The 20,819-nt window shown below is 43.0% G+C and overlaps 2 protein-coding genes and 1 long non-coding RNA gene across 3 annotated transcripts in view; 1 reads left to right on the top strand and 2 right to left on the bottom strand.

Moving 5' to 3' along the window:
• The window catches only part of ANAPC4 (anaphase promoting complex subunit 4), a 98,905-nt gene that overhangs the window by 18,982 nt on the left and 59,104 nt on the right, over nucleotides 1–20,819 (bottom strand). Inside the window, exons 20-27 of the mRNA XM_068126754.2 lie at nucleotides 20,598–20,685; nucleotides 20,249–20,346; nucleotides 13,573–13,631; nucleotides 12,444–12,473; nucleotides 11,606–11,713; nucleotides 9,230–9,289; nucleotides 7,346–7,522; nucleotides 9–52 (exon numbers count right to left, since the gene is read on the bottom strand). Of these exons, the coding sequence (XP_067982855.1) occupies nucleotides 9–52; nucleotides 7,346–7,522; nucleotides 9,230–9,289; nucleotides 11,606–11,713; nucleotides 12,444–12,473; nucleotides 13,573–13,631; nucleotides 20,249–20,346; nucleotides 20,598–20,685 (664 nt within the window). The remainder of the gene's footprint in view (nucleotides 1–8; nucleotides 53–7,345; nucleotides 7,523–9,229; nucleotides 9,290–11,605; nucleotides 11,714–12,443; nucleotides 12,474–13,572; nucleotides 13,632–20,248; nucleotides 20,347–20,597; nucleotides 20,686–20,819) is intronic.
• The window catches only part of LOC144894056 (uncharacterized), a 73,887-nt gene that overhangs the window by 15,957 nt on the left and 37,111 nt on the right, over nucleotides 1–20,819 (top strand). The window lies entirely within an intron of this gene.
• Nucleotides 16,408–20,819, bottom strand: part of LOC144894055 (uncharacterized) — an 81,485-nt gene continuing 77,073 nt past the window's right edge. Inside the window, exon 2 of the mRNA XM_078785771.1 lies at nucleotides 16,408–18,764. Within this exon, the coding sequence (XP_078641897.1) occupies nucleotides 17,211–18,713 (1,503 nt within the window). The 5' untranslated portion in view covers nucleotides 18,714–18,764 and the 3' untranslated portion in view covers nucleotides 16,408–17,210. The remainder of the gene's footprint in view (nucleotides 18,765–20,819) is intronic.

The following is a 20,819-nucleotide window of genomic DNA, read 5'->3' as shown; positions in this document are numbered from 1 at the left end:
CAGAGGAACTTTGACAGTGGACATGATGCACGTTTGTTGATTGAAGGATGAACTGTTGAAATGACAAAGAAGACTTTATGGTTATGCAGTCAATTCATATTAATTAATTACATTTTAAACACAGTCTTTGGTCAGCATGGTTGTTGGTGCAGTTTTTTGCACTTGCCTCATGATCCCATTACTTCAGGTTCAAATCTATTGAACCATGTTATTAATGTCTATTTTATATTGATACACAATAATTGAGCATATTGAGCAATCTCTCAGCCATTGCATTCCATTTGATATATGTTAATGCAACAATCTGAAGTGAAGTTCAGAAGATTAAGCTGCATAGACAGCAACAAAACGTGTGGTACAATACAGAAAGCCGAGAGGACTTCCCAAAAACGACATGGATCGAGACTGTCAAGAAAGATATGGAATGTTTGGGTTTGCACGGAACTGAAGCGACGGATAGATCTGTATGGAGGAATTATATTATTGGACCAACCCCATGAACTAAAAGGGAGGGAAATGGTCGTAAAACGTTTGTTGCTGTTATTACCAATCCAAAGTGATCAGTGTACATGAGTTGGGTGCCTCATCAATACTTGTGTAAAACAGGTTAAGCGAGAACGGCTGATAGGGCCTGAAGCACACCAAGCCAAGCATTCGATCAAACCGGCTTTATTTATATCTATTCAATCGATTCCTATACATAAAGAAAGAGGAAACAAAGAAAGAAGAAGAGAAGAAAAAAACAGATTAGGCCAGCACGAGAGGGAAGGAGTAGGCAGATAGGGCTGGAGGATGCTGCTCGTGTAAAGGACCGGGGCGACCTGAGGGAACCCCTCGGAATCCGGTCAGTCCCAAGGGAGGACCTACAGTCCGGTGGTCCTGAAGATGTCAGAAGAGGAGAGACCCAGACGATGAGGATGTGAGCGGTACTGTATCCTCCCGTATCGATTCAAGGCCAGGTCGGGGATCCGAATGGGAGGAGCTGCAGCGAGAGTCCGAATAAGCACGGCATTCAAGGCGGGCCCAGCAATAGGCCCCAATGCAGGCCCATCGGTAGGCCCCAATGCAGGCCCAGCGGTAGGCCCAAATGCAGGCCCAGCGGTAGGCTCAAATGTAGGCCCCAACAGTAGGCCCAAATACAGGTCCCAACAGTAGGCCCCAATGCAGGCCCAGCGGTAGGCCCCAATGCAGGCCCAGCGGTAGGCCCCAATGCAGGCCCAGCGGTAGGCCCCAATGCAGGCCCAGCGGTAGGCCCCAATGCAGGCCCAGCGGTAGGCCCCAATGCAGGCCCAGCGGTAGGCCCCAATGCAGGCCCAGCGGTAGGCCCAAATGCAGGCCCAGCGGTAGGCCCAAATGCAGGCCCAGCGGTAGGCCAAAATGCAGGCCCAGCGGTAGGCCCAAATGCAGGCCCCAACAGTAGGCCCAAATTTGAGGAGATTTTACAATCGAATAAATATCATAAATATCATGGCTGAGAATGAGACACAGAAGTGTGAGTGATTGAACTTCCTCAAGAAGATTGTTGAGCAAATAGATGGGGAAGGGGTTGCCAGATGGTCCTTTTGGAGAGGGAGTTGTTAGAGAGACTGGATTGAAAGACATATTCCAAGTGTTTGACCAGTTTGTGACTTCAAGGTCTGAAGAGAGGGAAGACACGACAGCCTGCCTGTCTGAAGGATGAGGGATGTCACAGCAGAGGGTGGAGTCATCAGCAAATAGATAAAAAGGATTTTCCCGAGATTGTTAATGAAGATTAGTTATAGGAATGGGCCCAGAACACTGCCTTGGGGCAATCCAGCCTTGACAGAGAGAAGAGATGAAAGAATTATGTTGAGTGCCACATGTTGGCTATGAGAGTAGAGGAAGTCCATGTGTGGAGTGGGCCATGTGTGGAGTTGGCTTTGGATTCCATAGGCAGAGAGTTTGGAGAGCAAGGCAGAATTCCAGAGTGTATTGAAAGCATGAGATATGTCGAGAGAGACGGTCGTGATCTCATGTCTTACATTGAGGGACCCATCCATTGTTGGGAGAGTAGAAGCAGCATGTCCAAGGTAGAGTGACCAGGTCTGAATTTAAATTGGTGATATGAGAGAAGATCTTTGGAGAAAAGGAATGATTTTATGTCAATTGCAATGATGGATTCCAAGACCTTGCTTATGATTGGAAATAACCTTATTGGGCTGTATTTAAGGCGACCATTTTTTGCACGTTTCTATGTAATGAAGTGATGTTAGCTAATTTCCAAGCAGATGGAAGATGACCTCGGGCAAATGATAGGGTGAAAAGGGCAGAGAGGTGTGCCAAAGCAGCAAAGCAAGTTTTTGGGACATGTGAGCTGATGCTGCATGGTCCTGTTGCAGATCCAGAATCGAGGGATGCCAGAAATCTCTCCCCCTTCTCAGGTGCAAAACAAAGTCCAGGATCAGTTTGGTATGACTGGGAAGGGTGGGTACAGAGAACGAGTGGACACAAGCTTTGAAAGCAAACACAGAATCAAGGCATTCGGCTTTTTCACAAGCGGAGTTGGCTGTGTAGTCGAGTTGCCAGAGAGGGGTACCTAGAAATGTTTTATAGTATAAGGTTTTTTGATGGATTTGTCATCCCATGGGGTTAATAAAGTATTTCAGCTTGGTTGTCCTCCGGACAACCTTGGGGAATTTTTTTTATATGCAAATTAAGGCGGCCATTACTGGAAATGATACTTTCTTCAATATCTCCAAAACTATTCATGATAATTTCATGAAAATGATGTCTAGACCTATGTTTTCAGGGTCAAGGATTATGTTAAATATATTTTAAATGTCATCAGATGAAAAAAACATTATGTATTTTGACATATCATGCGAATTGATCCATTTTTTGATGTAAAATTGTGGATCTTAATGGTTCAATTTCAGATCATTGATTTCAACGAACAGACATTGGGATGATGATAAATACCTGCATGTACATTTGAAATGATCAAAATTATGCACTTTGTTGTAAATCTTGTTTTATATCAATGTAGGGTTTTCTTTTGACAGGCCACAAGTGTACGAGTACCCGTTAGAATCAAGTTCTGACCGGAGAAAATCTCAATCATGATAGGCATTGTAGCACAGTAGAGGTAAAGCACATAGTATTTAAGATTTATGTTCAAGCATCTCAAACAATTCCTAATCAATTTAATTGTATGAATATAAACACTGATTCATCATGATTGTGATATGATTGTCTTGTCTCAAATGGCAAGATAACACAGAAGTCGCTCAGTTTAGCTCAAGCTATACAGAGCCACATCACAGGTACTAGAAATCAGACTACACTTGGGCTTGCAGCAAAACTGCACCATAGATATGGCAGTTCTGAGTTGATTAAACTCCTGCATGACTATGGATTCACTGTGTCATATGATGAGGTCATACGTTTCCGCAAGTCAGCGGCAAAATTTGTGGGAGATAACACTACTCTGCTTCATCAGGCAATGGGAGTGACCCGAAGAGTTGGACCAATATTTGGTTGGTTTGATAACTTTGACCTCCAAGTGTCAACTCCCAATGGATGTCGTGAAACACATGTCATGGCTCATGAGTTTCAAATGAACCCTGCAGGTATCATTGACAAAGGAAGTGCTGAACTTGGAGTCATGAATCTGGTGATTCCTCGCCTGCCTCGTAGTGTTGCACAGGTCCATCAGGCTCAGTCTATTTCATTGGTACACTATACTGGGCCAAAGAAAGTGAATCCTCCTTTGATCTTAGTTTCAGCCGGAATCCCATACACAGATGTATGTGCCAGGAACAGGAGTCTAGCTTCTGCTGAAGTGAGGGATGCCCAGTGGTTGAACACTCTTTCCAGTGACCAGAGTATTGAATGGCATGGATTCAATAACCAGCTTGCCAGAGAGTTAGGTTCTCCGGCACTGAAACCACAGACTGTGTATCTACTAGGTCATCTCATAGATGCCCCACCCTCTCATCCAGATACTGTTCTTACTTCACTTCTCTACATGAAGAAGGTACTGTCAGAGCAGGGAATGGCTTGTGCCAATATATCAGTAGATATGCAGCTGTACATGCTTGCCCAGAAAATAAAGTGGTGGGAACCAGAAAGGTTCAAAGATGTCATCATCTTCCCAGGTGCAATGCACATTATTATGTCATTCTTGGGATGTATTGGAACACTGATGAAAGGGCAACGACTATCTTGTTATCCTCCAGATGCCGAGAAAATTTTGGTATTTGACAAGTATGATGATCTTTCAGCAAAAGACCATGAAAGAATGAGGCGTGGTGGTGAAGGTTCCTTGAATTACAACCTCACCATCAATAGTCCACTCCCAAACCGGGCTGTTATCATGAAAAACAAACACAACAAATGCCAGCTGTCTCGATTAATATCCTCGTTTGACATGGGTGAAAATATAACGGTGGAGTGTCGAGATGATGGTGGCTTTTCACACGATGAAGCTGATGTGACTATGATTGCATATCTGCTGCAAGTAGCAGAGTGTGATCATGTGGTGGGAATCCTCAGTGATGACACTGATGTGTTTGTGTTGTTGGTTTACTGGGCCTGGAAAGCACAGCTGATTTCCTCATGTCATGTCCAAATGGAGCGTTGGGATGGGAACATTGTGAACATCAATGAAAGTTGTATGCAGCTGGGCACTAAATGCATGCAGTTGTTAGGAATGCATGCTCTAAGTGGCTGTGACACTGTATCTTATCCTTTTAACAAAGGGAAACTTGGTGCTCTCAAGACATTACAGGCACAGGACTTTCCTGGGCTGTCCGATGTACTTGGTGAAAAAGATGCCACACATGATGACTTAATGGAAACAGGGCAACATTTCTTTGCTGCAATCTATGCCCAACCTCCTGGCACCTCCATGAATATTGCCCGTTACAGGATCTATGCAAGAAGGAAAGGTAAACCAGCTCGTATCATGGCATTACCACCCACAGATGCCAATCTTCTACATCATGTGCTGCGGGCACATCTTCAGATGATCTTGTGGAAGGCAGCTGACCAACAATGTCCACCAACGGTAGATATTAGTGAGTTTGGATGGACTGTGAAGGATGGCATTCCATCTCCCAGCTATAACATTGGTCCTCCAGCTCCACCAGGACTAATTGATGTCCTTAGCTGTGGGTGCAAGATAGAAGGCAAATTCTGTAGCTCTGCAACTTGTAGCTGCTGCGAAAATCAACTATCTTGCACCATTTACTGCAAATGTGGGGGTGGTGAGGGGTGTTTGAACCCTTATTCCCAAGCAAATGATCCTGATCATCGCAATGATGAGGACAGTGAGGAGCAAGAAGTGGATGAAGATTGAATATCTTGGCCTTTCAAAACCTCAAGTTTAATAATTCATTATGTTTAATCTACTATAAATCAATGCAAATGTTCTCTGCATGAGGTTAATAAGTGTGGATATACTGAGAATCAGTCGATTTGATTCGTTAAGAAACCTTGATATTGAGAAATACATGTCAAGTTTTGTTTGGTAACAAAATAAGTATCAAATGGAATACATAATACAAGCATGTTTACCTTTTGATAAATGTTTTTGAAGCCAGGGACCTGGTGTACCTTTTCCTTTAAATCTGACTAAGAAAATCAAATGGAATTTGCATTGTTAGCACGTAATCATATGGATATTTACATGATCAATGTATCTTGTGTAGGTATCATAACAATACATGTAAATACACACTATTTCACATGTTTACCTTAATCCTTGACCCTGAAAACATAGGTATAGACATCATTTTCATGAAATTATCATGAATAGTTTTGGAGATATTGAAGAAAGTATCATTTCCAGTAATGGCCGCCTTAATTTGCATATAAAAAAAATTCCCCAAGGTTGTCCGGAGGACAACCAAGCTGAAATACGTTATTAACCCCATGGGATGACAAATCCATCAAAAAACCTTATACTATAAAACATTTCTAGGTTCACAATAGAAATGATAGAGGCTGCAAATAGACTAGTGGTGCCATTTGAAGTGAGGGAAGGGATGAAAGGGGGGCAAACACCAGAGACAAACTTAAGAAGGCTCCACCAGGTTTGAAAGTTCAATCTTGAGGTTGGACAGATATTGTTTCCAGGCTCTCCTGAGAGTTGTGCATGGAAGAAGTTTCGGGAACTGAGTGGCGTGCTGATGAGGAGGGGAGTGTCGTTGAAGCTGAAGGGAAAGGTGTATGCTGCATGTGTGAGAAGTGTTATGATTTATGGGAGCGAGACATGGGTAATGAACGTAGAGCAGCAACGAAGGTTGGAAAGGGTGGAAATGCGAATGGTTCGGTGGATGTGTGGAGTATCGTTGAGAGAGAGGAAGACAAATGATGAATTGCGAAAAATGATGGGAATAGAGCCTGTGATTGATGCTGTGAAGAGGAACAGGTTGAGATGGTTTGGTCATGTGTTGAGGAAGGATGAAAGTGACTGGTTGAGAAGAGTGATGGAAATGAATGTAGAAGGAAGTAGAGGACGGGGAAGACCGAGAAAGACTTGGCTGAAGATGGTGGAAGAAGAAATGCGGGCAAGGGGGTTAACAAGGGGAGATGCAGAAAATAGGGCAAAATGGAGAACATTGTCATGGGGACCGCAAGGCTAACCCCCGCTCTAGCAGGGAAAATGGCTTAAAAATGCCTGTTGTTGTTGTTGTCTCCTGTGAGTGGACGCACACTTGTTGCGGGCTTTGTGGAATGATCTGGGATTGCCTTCAGTTGGGTTTGCTTTCCATGAAGAGAAAGTAAGTTGTTTCAAGGTAACTGCCTCACCACAGGTTTCAGTGTACCATGGGCGGAAAAGAAGGGTAGGATAATTGAATACGAAATGAGATTAATCTGTGCATGAGAAAGAGTAGGTAGGTTTCTGTGGAAGAATTTCTAAGCTGAGTTAATATCTGGGGCAGCATATGTGGGGATCAGTCCTGAAGAGAGATGACTGCTTGCAGTCCTTCCCAATCCGCCTGAGTGAACAGTTGCCACACTCGCCAGTGCTGAGATAGCTCTCTGAGAATAGCCAGAGAGATACTGACTCTCACAAGCACATGATCAGATGAATAAATTGGAAGTGAGGAAGAGCAGGAGACGTCTGTGGGGATGTTTGCCATCACCAAGTCCATCCAGAAGGAAGGATTTGCCATTGGGAGAAATCTGGGTCAAAGTTCACATTTCAAGTCTGTCCCATGGAAAGAGTTTGAAGTGAGTCATAAATGTTTTGAATACCTTCTGAAAAAGACTCATAAAAAGTATAGATTGAAAATTAACGTTTCCCAAATATTATGGTATCAGTCCTATCTCTCACACCTTTGGGAAATACAAACACCAATGTACATAAGCATTTTACCTTGGCTCTGATGCTGTAGGTGTTCCATTTGACACTGTGGGTGATGTTTCACCATCCGTTGGCACCAGTGATACCTGAGTGAGCGCTCGAGCTTGTTCCTCTTCTCCATCAAAGTGTCCTCGGAGAAGCATCGTTACAGTGTCCTGGTCATAAAACTGTGCATCAAGCACAATCACCCTGCAAAGGTGCAACACATATTTGAAGGCCAAGCAGTCTTTAGATTCCACATGAGCAAAAAAAATGCATTTTGTTTTCAGACTGCCATTTGACCTTGACCTTTAACTCAGAGAGGTATTGTGTAAATTAGGCATACATGCACCTTGCTCTTGGTCTAAGGCTCTCAGCTATCTGGAGAGAGTAATTTTGTTCCGATTGGACAAACATTAGTCGACTTTTGGTGAGAAATGTTAAAATGTCTATAATTGGGTCATGACCTGAACATTAAGTCAAGGTCAAAAATTATGTCAAACCCGCATACTTTGTATTCTCGTTATTGATGCAAAATTTCATTCCAAAAGTCCCAGCTGGCTCCGTGATACAGCTCGGAAATTGGGTGTGTTGGGAGTGCAGGAAGAAAAAATTCGAAATGGTGGTTTAGTGCTCCTAGTGGTCTAAGAAACTTTGTGATACCATTAATTATTGGATCAGTCTAGGAAACAATTGTAGAAATAAACCCTACAACAGCAATAAGCCTTCCCCTATCCTATAGGGGAAGCTTGATGTTGGCTTAACAGTTAAGGTGACTGGCTTAAGATCTTAGGGTCTTGAGTTCAAGCCTCTGTCGTTCCATTAAATAACCCCAGGGGGGTTGACTCAGCCCGACATCCTTCTAAGGCCGGTAAGATTACGACCAGCTTACAGGAAACAAGAGGCACTGCATCAGCAGCACAACCGCAATCCCAACAGTGATGGAACCAGCGGCCACAGGCTGCATACGGAATGATGATTATGCTATAGGAGGAGGCTCAAATAAATGCTCTTCCTGAATATCCCTTTATATGGGGTGAGGCTGACTGGTACTTGAGCTACTACTCTTCTCTGTCCACAACACTCCTCCACTGCCCTCCATCACCAGCCATCTCTCTCTACTCTCCATCCACATCCACCTTTCTGGCATCCTCTTCACACAATCCTCCCGTTTCAACTGCGATCTTCCTCTTTTTCTCACATTTCATTCTATAAACACATCTGCTCTCTTTGGAAGTCCATCTTCCTCTATCCCACACCAGGTGTTTTGCCCATTACAGCTGGCTCTTCCCCTCAAACCCACCTGAATATCGATCCTCATATCTACCAGGCATCCTCTTCACTCCAGCAATCCTCCTGATCCAGTTTCTCACCAACTTGCAGCCTCTGTTGTTGCTGCCCTGTCAGTACCGCAGTATCCAGGCAATGTAGATATTCCAGCTAACCGTTTTTTATTTTATTTTTTCAACAGAAGACCCCAGGATTTTCTTTTTCAACTTCCTCAATATCTTCCTGTCCACCATCAAACATGGTGGACAAGAAGATAGTGGAAGTTGAAAGGGGAAGTGCTGTAGTCATGGTCATGTGTAATGAATTACCCTAAATGAATTTGTACATCTTTTAATGACTTCTACGTAGAAATGAACATCTGCACACCAATGGATGGAATCAATAGAATGTTGATTGAGGTATGCCAGCTGGCATGGGAAGCAAGGAGGAGCCGAAGTGAGTTGGGAGTGGATGGGATTGACAGGAGGGGGATTTATGAGGAATATTATGTGGATGGGGTGGGAGCACGGGGAGGGAGGAGTGTGAGGTAAACTTGTGTCATTTTGGCAAACATAATAAACAGAAGGCATTGCATGTTCTGTGTTACTGAATAACAGTGTGAATAATGATTCAGGGTTGGTCAAATACCGGGATTTGTCTGTGGGCAGTACTGGCCTCAGGCTTCGGATGGCACTGGGCCCGTGTGAGCTGCACACCAAAAGATGGCATTGTTATCCAGTTATAACATTACCATAAATGACTCTCAAACATCCAAGCACAAAAAATAATAATAATAATAATGGTGTGTATATTGTGGCCAATTTAAAGCAATCAAGTTGGGAGTTTGGGAAAAGCCATTCATCGTGTGCTGTGAAAATGCGTGCATTTCACAAGATTACCGAGCTTCGATCGCAAGGCCAAAACAATCGCAATAACGCAGAAAATTACAATTGTCAATTTGGTTTGCGAGTTTAAATATTTTTTTTGAAACGTGAACAAGTTGCTTCAAATAACCCAAACAGTTTCATCATCTGAATGTCCAAAATCGTACGGAATGGTATAAATTGCCGGACATTGCCCAGGCCCCCAAATGCAATCAAGTTAATGCTTTTAACCAAAGACTTGTACTTTCTTTATCAAAATGTCCTTGGACACAACATTATAATGTGGTATATTCCCGACATGTAATCTTCATTCTTTGTCCTTGGACCTTGATCTGGAACTATGGATATTTTCACAGCTTCCGACTATGTCTGAAATAAAACGCGTCAAAAGACGAGGACAACAAAGGAAGACATTTGTCATTCCTCTCTTTCTTTTTTTTTTTTTTTTTTACATCATAGACTCAGATATTATTCTCCTCCTTCATAAATCTTACGTTTTAAATAGTATTAACTAGGCCTGGGCGATAATGGAAAAACCTATATCATGATAATGGACCTCATTATCACAGTTTTCGCGATAATATAAATAATGTAATTAGCGCCTTGAGAGCCATGCAGCATACGATAATAATCCACATAGAAACGACCTGAATACCCATGGAGGTATGTGTGTTTGGTCGAACTCTATTTCATAATTCTGTTGCAATTTGTTTATAAAGTCAAACCTCTTTTTTCCTGGAGGAAATGGCTTGCTCCGTTTGCCAAGTGACTGGACGAGGAGTTTCCAAAGTGATTGATACGGAACGTCTGGCTTAGCAAGTGATAGCATGCTGCTTGCTAACAGAACTCACTGAGGAAGCTGCTTGCCAATTGGGACATTTGTGGAGAAAGTCATAAATGATTATCTTCGGACATTTAAAATATCGTCTTTGAATGTGCAACGTCGCAAATAATAAATGCCAAGCAATCCTATGTCGTGACAAAAATAGGACAGCGGGTCCGGAAGCTCACCTGGATCAGGAGCAACAGTCACTCAAACCCCCCACAGATGCTGATATTTTTTATGCCGTCAACAAACTTTGGTACATCATGGGCGATGAAGCTTGTGATGAAGTTTCATTGAAATAGTGTGTGTAGTTTCGGGGAAGAGAGGAAATACCTATTTTGGGGGGGTGAAACTTTCCACCCCTCCTCTCCGTAGACCCCCTTAATGAGTGCAGATTTTGATGCGGTAAATATACCTTCATTAGGCATCAGATATGAAGCTTGTGGCCAAGTTTCATTGAAATCGTGTTTGGTTCAAGCGATAATGTTTGAAGTGTTCACAGACTCACTCACTCACTCAGTCAGTCACTCATTGACTGACTGACTGACTTACCTACGGACACTGCTCGATTGCATAAGCTGACCAGATTAAAGTACAGGTCCGCACCCCGAGTGCGCTCACCTTCTCGATGTTTGAGATGATTTTTCCTTAAGTGCTTAACTTCACACACAATCACCTGGTGTTGGCCTAATGGTTAGGGTGGCGGGCTTGGGATCCTAAGGTCCTGAGTCTGAATCCCGTTGCATTAACGCCAGGTGGGGTTCACTCAGCCTGTCATCCTTCCGAAGTCGACAAAATGAGTACCAGATAACTCGTTATAGAGAGGCATTGCATCAGCAGCAGACGTGACCACAGAAATGATGCAACCAGCAACCGGGTGGCTGCACACGAACCACCCACCACTTCACACACAGACAAAGCAAACTCAAACGGATCGCCAATTTCAACACCGAAAGCAGCGCGGCGCCTTGAGTACCGGTAGTGATTTTTGTTTCGACGTTTGTTGTTTAATGATATACCATTTAAATTACATCTTGGAGAATATTCATTCGATATTATATCACCTCCTTTATTTTATAGAAATGCATTTAATACGGGTATATATTTTGAGAGAAGTCAATACACCATCAATATCCGGGTTCAAGGTGTGATTTACATTCTACAGCATGAGCAGCAGTTATCGCGACAGTAAATCTAAAGCACGATTATCGTCCCATCGCGATTATCGCCCAGCACTAGTATTAACAGAGCTTAATGTTCGAATGCTCTGCAATGAAAGCGAAGTGTTGCTTTGATGCAAGATGATTTACTCACTCAAGTTTTGTGAAGGCCGTGTTGGTTTCCATAAGATAGATAACATCTGCTGGGGAGGGACCCAATGAGAACAAGGTCATCTGGAGAGCGGCATGTTCATTGCTCCACCTGAACAAATACACCGGGAGGGTCCATCTATTAATGGCGTACTCACGCAGACCCAGTATTGGTATTTGTGATACACGCCTCTTTCATAATTATAATCTCCTCGCAACCTCCTTTCCCTTTCCAAACCCAGAACCTCCTTTCTCTCTGTTATCCTCCTCCTTATGTGAGTGCTAATACATCCATTATGAGAACGATATGCAATAGCTGAAAATTTAATTTATATTTTCTGCCCTGCACTTTTATTCTCTTCACTTTTATTCTAATTTTCTCTTTTTATTCATATTTTGATATCTACCTTTCAGCAACCCTCTCTTCATGGCATCTCCACATGTTAAAGAGTGGAAAGAACGTCACTCTGTAGAGCGCATACCACCACCAGGCTGAAAAGTTTACGTTTTATATCCCACCGATAGGCCGGATCTGGATCCGGACCTGCACCAAAATCTAATCGGCTTGTTCTCGTCACCTAACCAACTCATCCACCAAGTTTTATCATAACTCGTCCACAACTTTTTGAGATATCATGCTATATATCGTTTTTGGCCCTATGTCTAATTGGTGAAGAATCGCTTAAAAATTCTCGTATCCGGATCCAGATCTTCACCAAAATTGAATCAATCCTTCCTCGTCAAACACCAACATGTCCATCAAGTTTCGGCCAAATCCATCTGTAGGTTTTCACAGAAATTCTTGCATCATCTCTTGTATATGAATAATTGATGGTACTCACATGGATAAGCAGTAAGGATTGTCTTTTCCCCTAAACAAAAAGGAAAAACACACACTCACAAATCTCAACGTTGATTATTATCAAATATAAGAAGAGTTTGCTTGCCATAACTCAGACTGAAATGTTTGATTTGTTAAGGTTCCGGTGCTCATTCATTTGATGAAGGCAATTGTAAAAGGTACAATCATCGAATCAACTACATACAGTACATCGCGACCTTAACCAAAATCGAATTGCTTGTTCTTTTCACCTACCCAACTCATCCACCTCGTTTTGTCATAATCTGTCCACAACTGCTTGAGATATCATGATCTGTATTGTTTTGTCATATCTCTCAATGGTGAAGAATCAATTAAAATTCTCACATCCGGATCCTTATCCGGATCTTCACCAAAATCTAATCAATTCGTCCTTGTCACACTCCCAACCTGTCCACCAAGTTACGTCTGAATCCATCCACTACTCCGAGATATCCTTCTCAGTCAGACAAACAGGAATGAAAGCACAACCTACGTCCACCTTCGGTGTTGGAGGTAATAAAACAACAACATCAAGTACGTCCCAAAACACACAAAACAAATTAGTCAGATATTTTTGCTGGAGGTCATTTGAATTTTACTCCTTAACTTCAGTCTCCATCCGGTCTAACTGTAGTTGTTAACATCATTGTCTGTGGTGATGTCTCAAAGATAATATTTTAAGATCTCGCAAACACTTTAAACACTTTTCTAGCTCCTTGACGTCTGTCAACGTCCGTCTTGTCTTGACGTCTGTCTCACCGAAATGTTTGTGTTTTTGGCAGGGGCATCCAAAAAGGTTTGTTGCACAATTTTTCCATCAGTGGTACAAGACTGATAAATAATTAATCTACCACTATCTGGAGAAATAAACACATGACGAGTAAAAATTCTGCTGTACATTGATATTTTGTGAATAAATGTTGCACTTTGAACGTTTCTATGAAAGAACTTTGCCACCTCACCAATAACAACGCTGCTTATGTTATGGTGACACTTGTATTTTTTTTTTTTACTTGGTGGCATGTTTGAAGTGAACTCTTGGTGTCACTGGCGAATTTAAGAAAGTTTTACAAGATTTATAAGTGCTATTCAACTTTCATTTCCCTCACCTTGAATGCTTGAAAAGTGTCCATTGCACATGGGTACACAACGACTTGCCAACTGTGACCTGCAGTGAATAAAATCCTTTACACATTTTGAAATCAGGAGAATTGCAATACAGTAAAGAACTTTAAACAGTAAGACAGTAAAGATTAAAAAATCAAAATGGAAGGATTTTCTGCATAATCCAAGCCCTAGGACAATGTAGCAATCCTGCAGAGAGAACATGAAGCGTGATTTCTTGACTCTTGGTGAAAATGATTTTAGGTCATCTCATCTCGATTCTCGAAGAGATGAACTTATAAAATGGGTCGTGATGTCCGGATGTCTATTCCTCTGGTTGTCCGTACGTCCGTTAACTTTTTGACATTTTTGCTACTCCTCCCTTATCTCACGGCTGATTGTTCTGAAACTTGGCACATGAATAGAAGACAGTAGCACACATTCGCGTGGGCTTAGATTTTTGGATTTCGGCTCATGGGGGCTCTCGGGGGTGGGGGAGGGATACCGCCTTGCTCTGGGCATCCTCTGTCGTACAAAGTCCTTCGTTGTCATACCTGAACTGCTTTCCACCTACAACGCCTTCATCTGGAGCTTGATGGAGTACTGCTCTCCCCTCTGGGCTGGCACCCATGCCTCACACCTTGCTCAGCTTGATGTCGTGGAAACCAAGGCCTTCAAGATTGTTGGAATCTCCCGGGATGAAGCTGAGTCTTTGGGTGAAGAAGGTCACTTTCCCACCGCAGACAGGTCGGTGGTCTCTATGTCATCCACCGCGTCCTTCCTGGTCTTGCACCCTCTGCTCTTTCTGTGCTTGGGCAAGGCGGGATGCCAGACTAAATGGGCCGTGCTGTCTGGATGTCTATCTGTCCGGTCGTCCATCCATCCGTTAACTTTTTGCTAATCCTCCCTTATCTCACGGCTGAATGTTCTGAAACTTGACACATGAATATAAGACAGTAGCTCACATTCGCGTAGGCTTAGATTATTGTATTTAGGATCATGGGGGCTCCCAGGGGTGGGGGGGGGGGGCGTGGGAAGAGGGTGGGTTACCCTTTCAAAATTTGGATCCCTACTCGATCCTTATTTACCAACCGATTTCTCTGACACCTGATGCAACCCTTCTACTTTATGGTCCGCAGGATCACTCGGTTTTACATTTCCTGATTTCGCATTTTTCGAATTTGGATCACAGGGGCTTCAGGGAGAGGGCGAGGTTACCCTGTGAAGCTTCAGATCCCTGCTCATCCCTTATTTACTAACTGATTGCTCTGAAACCTGATACAGCCGTTCTACTCGATGGTCCACAGGATAGCTCAGTCTTCGATTTTTCAATTTTGGATCAGGGAGCTCCCAGGGGATTTCCCCAAATCAGTAGAAGTCTGAACTGCAACCTCAAGAGATGACCATCAGCCCACTTAGGGGTGGGGGCGGGGGGGAGGAGAGGCTATTTTGTATGGTCATACTACTTCCAAATTGCCTTGCATAGTTGGCCATAGATTGGCAGCCTGAAATAAAACTCTAGTTTGAATACAAGCAAGACTCGTGGAAGTAGGAGAACACTGAACGTATCAGGCTGAAATGGAACAAAAGGAACAATAGAGTGGGTGGGTCGGTGGGTGGGGACAAAGCACCAACAGCATGATTGAAGAACAAAATAGAGGGAGAAAGGAGACAAATAATGAGTGTGGGGAGGAGTGGGTGTAGGAAAGGATGCATGGGGTGGACAGGATGGATACAGAAGGAAACTCTCAGGAGGAAACTCAATTTGGAAGGATGATGGGTGGTGGAGGAGGGTTATCAAGGGTAGAAAACAATGGTTTTGGATTAGGGATTATCTGAGATGGTGGTGAACAGCTGTCTTGAAAACCTGGAAGTAAGAATGAGATTGAACAGAATGTGGAAGCAGGTTCCAAAAGCAGGGGAAAAAGGAACAAATGTGTGGAAGCGAGCAGTGATCCTGGATTTCGGAAGATTCATCAGAAGGGGGATGATGGTAGACTGTGTGTGCCCTGCAGGAACCTGTGTGGAGAGGGGAAGTCAAAGCACAGAAAGAGCAGAGGGTGCAAGACCAGAAAGGACATGATGGATGACATAGAGACCATCGACCTGTCTGCGATGGGAAAGTGATAGACCCAAAGACTCAGCTTCATCCCAGGAGATTGCACTAATCTTGAAGCCCTTGGTTTCCACGGCGTCAGGCTGAGCAAGGTGTGAGGCATGGGTGCCAGCCCAGAGGGGAGAGCAGTACTTCATCAAGCTCCAGATGAAGGCATTGTAGGTGGAAAGGAGTTCAGGTATGACAAGGATGGACTTTGTATGACAGATGATGTCCAGAGCCAGGTGGGATGCCAGGCTAAATTGAAAGCATGAGATATGTTTGGAGAAAATGGGCCTGATCCCATGTGTGACATTGAAGGCTCCATCCATTGTTGGATGAGTAGAAGCAGCATGTCCAAGGTGGATGAGTAGAAGCAACATGTCCTACTCCAAATCCAAATTGACGATCTGAGATGAGGCTGTTGGAGTAAAGGAAGGATATCATTTCAACTGTGATGCTAATGAGTCCATGACCTTGCTGATGATTGGAAGTAAGCTGATAGGTTGTCTTCTTCTCCTCCTCTTCCCTTTATAAGGGTTCAGGTAACTGTCTGTTTGTAAGCTATGCCAAAATGTGGGTTGGTGCATGCATTCAAGGTGTTCCAGTTGAGATCCTCCAATAGGTAATAAATGAAAATGGATATGATTGCATATCTGCAAGCAATTTTTGACAAGTGTTGGACCACAAAAAATGTCGGATCAAATAGACACAGGGCCATAGGGTGGATTTTTTTTTTTTTTTTGATTTCATGACCTGAACCTAGGGATTTGGCAAGAAGGGTGTGGGATGAAGCCTTATGACCTCCAAAACATCTTGTTTTTTTTCACAAGCGATATTGTGGTACGTTACCGAGAACCGCTGCCCCAAAACACCAGTATACACCAATTGTATGTTACATTTGAAATACCCATTTACACAGTAAAAAAACAACACAAACTATATGATGTCATGTTCACATTGGTGTTGGCAGCAATATTTATTAATTCAGACCCCCAAAAGTAGTAAAAATGTTGTTTTAACGACTTGGTAAAATAACATGCTGTTGATGCATTTATCAGAAAGTCATGTTTTTGGACCTTAAAACCTGCATAATTTTAAATTTTTGTGCAATATTTGTGATTGGTGTTGCTACTACGATCCATGGTGGTTTACCAATGCTATTTTGAAACTGTTAATAGGTCCAATAAGTGTGTAAGGGGTGATATTTTAACCCATCAAAGACAATTACGCGGCGTACAAGCGAACCAGTGCGCATTGACGTCATGATAAACTCGAGATGGGCTAGAGAAGCTCCACCGTCTCAATGTATGAACTCCAGAAGCGAAATGTTGGTTTGGTGTCACTTGCTTCTAAGAATTTGTCAAAGGAGGTTTTGAAGTCTTTGAACTTGTCACTGTTGAGAATGACATGGTAGTTTGGATGTGGGAAAGCTTCAGCTAAGTTTGACAAAAGTTCCTTCACTCTACCCGCTTCATGTTCTGGAATAGATTCAAAATATGCATCCAGGAGCATCTGCTGCATCGCGTCTGACATCAGCTTATGGGCTCAAACTGCCCTGTTGTAATGCTTGCCGCTGAACACTCCATTCACAGACCCCACTGCAACAATCTCTGACTCAACCAGGATGTCTTGGAGACCACCATCTCGAAATCTCTTTCCAATACAGCCAAGAAAGGACATTGCAGTGTGGAATGCCCCAAGTCGAATTACCAGTCTCTTCATGAACTGTGCATTCTTCCATCTAATGAGCTGTGCCTTGCAATAGATGGCTTGGTCAACGACAATGACGACTGCTTCCAACTGTAACTTGTCGGCGATCTGAACACTTCTCTGCAGTATTGTTAGTACCGTATTCATTTCAGTCGGAGTGGCATCAATGACAGGGAGATACCCTATCACGCTCTTTGGTGGAACTTCAACACAAGACAGTAGTTGGTTGAATCCTGTCCAAGATGGCAGAGTCCCGTCAATGTTGTACTTGGTGATGTGGTATGCTAGGTCTATCGTCTTAGGGTGCTGGAGTAATGGGAAGTACGTTGCTCGATCCAATGGAACGCTGGTTGCGAATGGAGCGGGTCCTTCGTTTTTCCCTCCATAATATGTGGCAAGGTTCACTGCAGGTGGCTGCATCGATCTCTCCCGCGTCCTCTTAACTGTAGTGACTGGTGCTGGTTGTACTACTTCATGGGATTGACTTGGTCGCTGTATTATAATCCCATTGGTATTGTGCGTTGTTCCGCGCCCAGACAATGTCTCCTCCCCGAAGTCATTATTGTCCCATACGAGTGTGACATGCTTGCCCACCTGAATGATTGATGGAAGAGCATCCTCTCCACGATGTAGTTCTTGGTTAGCCAGTGCAGTGTCATGATTTAAGACGACAGAGTTTGAGACGCAGTAACCAAACCCGTTCAGTAGGCTGATTAATTGGGCTGAACCTGAGAGATGACGTACTGTCATTGCAAGTGACAAATGTTTGGGCATCTGTTTCCTTCCCTTTGATTGGAGGTATATGATGTCCTGTGCAATTGTGAGAATTCTTCTATGTATTGTAGATTCTATCTTTACAAACTCATCAGAATCAGGTTCGTCTGACACTCCCACCATCCATGCAATAAAGTTATAGAGACAGGCAGGTACAATTGCTTCTGTGGCATTTGTTGTCAGGTGCTCAGAGGTTGGGGGCCATGGCATATTTGGCTTGATCTCATCTATTGCATTTCTCAATTGTAGCGCAGTGAAGTAGTGTTCTCTAAGGTTATTCTCAGTATACCCAGGTTGCTTTGGTGGGGTTGGTTCAGAGTCGGATGTTTGTTCTGTCTCTGTTGTGTCATCACCTGAACCATGCATGGTTTCTTGCAACACTTTCTTTTCTTCAACCAGCACTTCAGTGGAGATGTCATTAACATACACAAGGTGTCCTTGGCAGCGCATATACGGGGTTAGAAAGCATAGTTGTGGAAATGTTTTCATCAGTCTTGTCTTGAGAAAGCCACTTTTGTAGTTTGATTCTATTCCGTGTGTTGCTTTGATTTGTTTCATGAACATGTCATTAAGTCGTTTCAGTCTGTAGATTTCCTTGTTGTCTATTATAAGATCCTTGACTGTTACACAAAATAATGTGTATGCTTCTGAGTAGTTGGAGTCTCCTTGTTGCTCTGCATTAGGTGTTGTTGCTAGCTTGCCTAAATACCGGGTATACTCCTTGTAGCAGCGACCATGGTATTTTACCTCTATCGCAACACAATCGCTGTCTTGAATTTGAAGCAGCAGGTTTGTATTGTTGTTGTCTTTAGCGGCTTGCTGCAGTCTTGGTGCCTCAATTGTTGAGCACCTTGTTAGAGGCTCTTTTCTTCGGCCCCTTTTGCCTGTATTGATTGTTCTCTCTTTCTGACAAAGGATGCATATATTAGGCAACACATATTGGGATCTGGCTGAACATTTGGGCTTGCCTAAGCTGGAGCGTAGAGCACGTTTCTTGACTGGTTGTGGGCCTTTATGCACCTTGTCAATGTTGACGTTGATGTCATTGCATGTTGAAGCTGCAATAAATACACATAAAAGAAAACAATTAAAATTATGTGAGTTAAAAATGTCTAGACCTCAAGTCATGGTTAGCCCGACTAGATTCCCTCCCCCCCACCCCCCCCCCCCCCTTCCTCAGACTTCCTTTTAAAAATTTATTTGTTTCACCTCGGCCCTACCTCCTTGCATAAATATTGGACAGTTCCTTCAATTCAAAATCGTTCGACTACACACAAAATCATTTTACATATACCTCACAAAAAAAAAAATCAAACTAAGTTTTGAAGCATTGTCATGATTTATTATTCAAGTTATTCAACCTACCAGTATTGGCTGCATTTTCTTCTCTCTTTTTCATGCTGCTTTGCACCCTGCTCACTCGTTGTTTATCGGTAAATCGTGAATAACACACTTGATGAAACGCTGCATCATGCGGTATAGCTATAGCAGGTATTGTTACCATACTGTTGCCACGTTCGCCGAATTCGTCAGCGTGGTTCTTCACGAAATTTCTCGCAATTTCAGCTTGATCACCTTCTAAATCTGCCACGTAAGAACAAATTGCAAATATCGCGGCCATGTTATATCACTAAAAGGTATTAAACTTGATCTTTTGGCTGGAGAAATGCACATATAACAGCGTTTCTCGCTCCCACCCTCGTCACCGTCGCTGCTACTGGAGGCCGCCATTTTGTTTACTCGCAGCCGGAAGCCCAGACATCGTTCGTAGCGCGAATAAGCGCGATCCTCATTGGTCAATACATCGAAATGCGTTCGAGGCTAAACGGAGATTTTGGAAATAAAATTATACATTTCAACATTATATTACAGACTAACGTACCAGAATCTGACTTGTGAAAAGTCATGAACATTATTTCTTAATTTTTTCTATATTATCATGCCAATTTGATGCCCACCCGATTTTCAGGTCACGAAATGAAATGAAAAATTGGAACACCTGGCAGTCTAAAAAGACACATGTCGGATGAAAAAAAAAATTCACTTTAAATTGTGTACACATGCATGTTGAATGATACTCTTATTATCATTGCACTCACCGCCGGTTTATGGAGACAGGCACGGACCTTGGCATCCATTAGGCTTCGCATCTGACACAGGGAGCTTTTGTGATGAGACCTGCAGAGCAACGGGCTCTCTGCACACAGCACGAGAATGGCCCAGTGATTCATTGTGGGTTATAAATGGGCATCCAAGCATCACAAAACCCATACAACCATTGCAGTTACTAGAGGCAGAGATCAATTATATTAGTGGCAGGGAATGAAATGTATCAATGATATGTGATCATCTGATGAAAAAGATGGATGAAGGAAAATAAAGTGTATAATAGCAGCTTTAAATGGCCAAATGCTCTCAATACAAGGTTATATTTCAGGCCTTGGTTACCGGAAAGAGGCTGGCTGTTTTTCACAAATGAGCACCAAGAATTTTGAGAAAGGTCTTGAGGCATGTCGAGGTCTTCATCTTTCAGATACTGAGGAAAGTCACAATGCGAGGTCAATTGCATCGGGATGAATAAGTTGTCACAACAGCAGCAGCTATGTTTGAAGGTGCCCACCCGAATGAGCAGTTACTTGAACAATGTACAAAAATTAATGTTACCAACAA

The sequence above is a fragment of the Myxine glutinosa genome, chromosome 10 (assembly GCF_964187855.1).
Source record: "Myxine glutinosa chromosome 10, kmMyxGlut1.1, whole genome shotgun sequence".
NCBI classification, from domain to species: Eukaryota; Metazoa; Chordata; class Myxini; order Myxiniformes; family Myxinidae; genus Myxine; species Myxine glutinosa.
The sequence above is the reverse complement of the archived record's forward strand: the minus strand, read 5'-3'. Positions and strand labels throughout refer to the sequence as shown.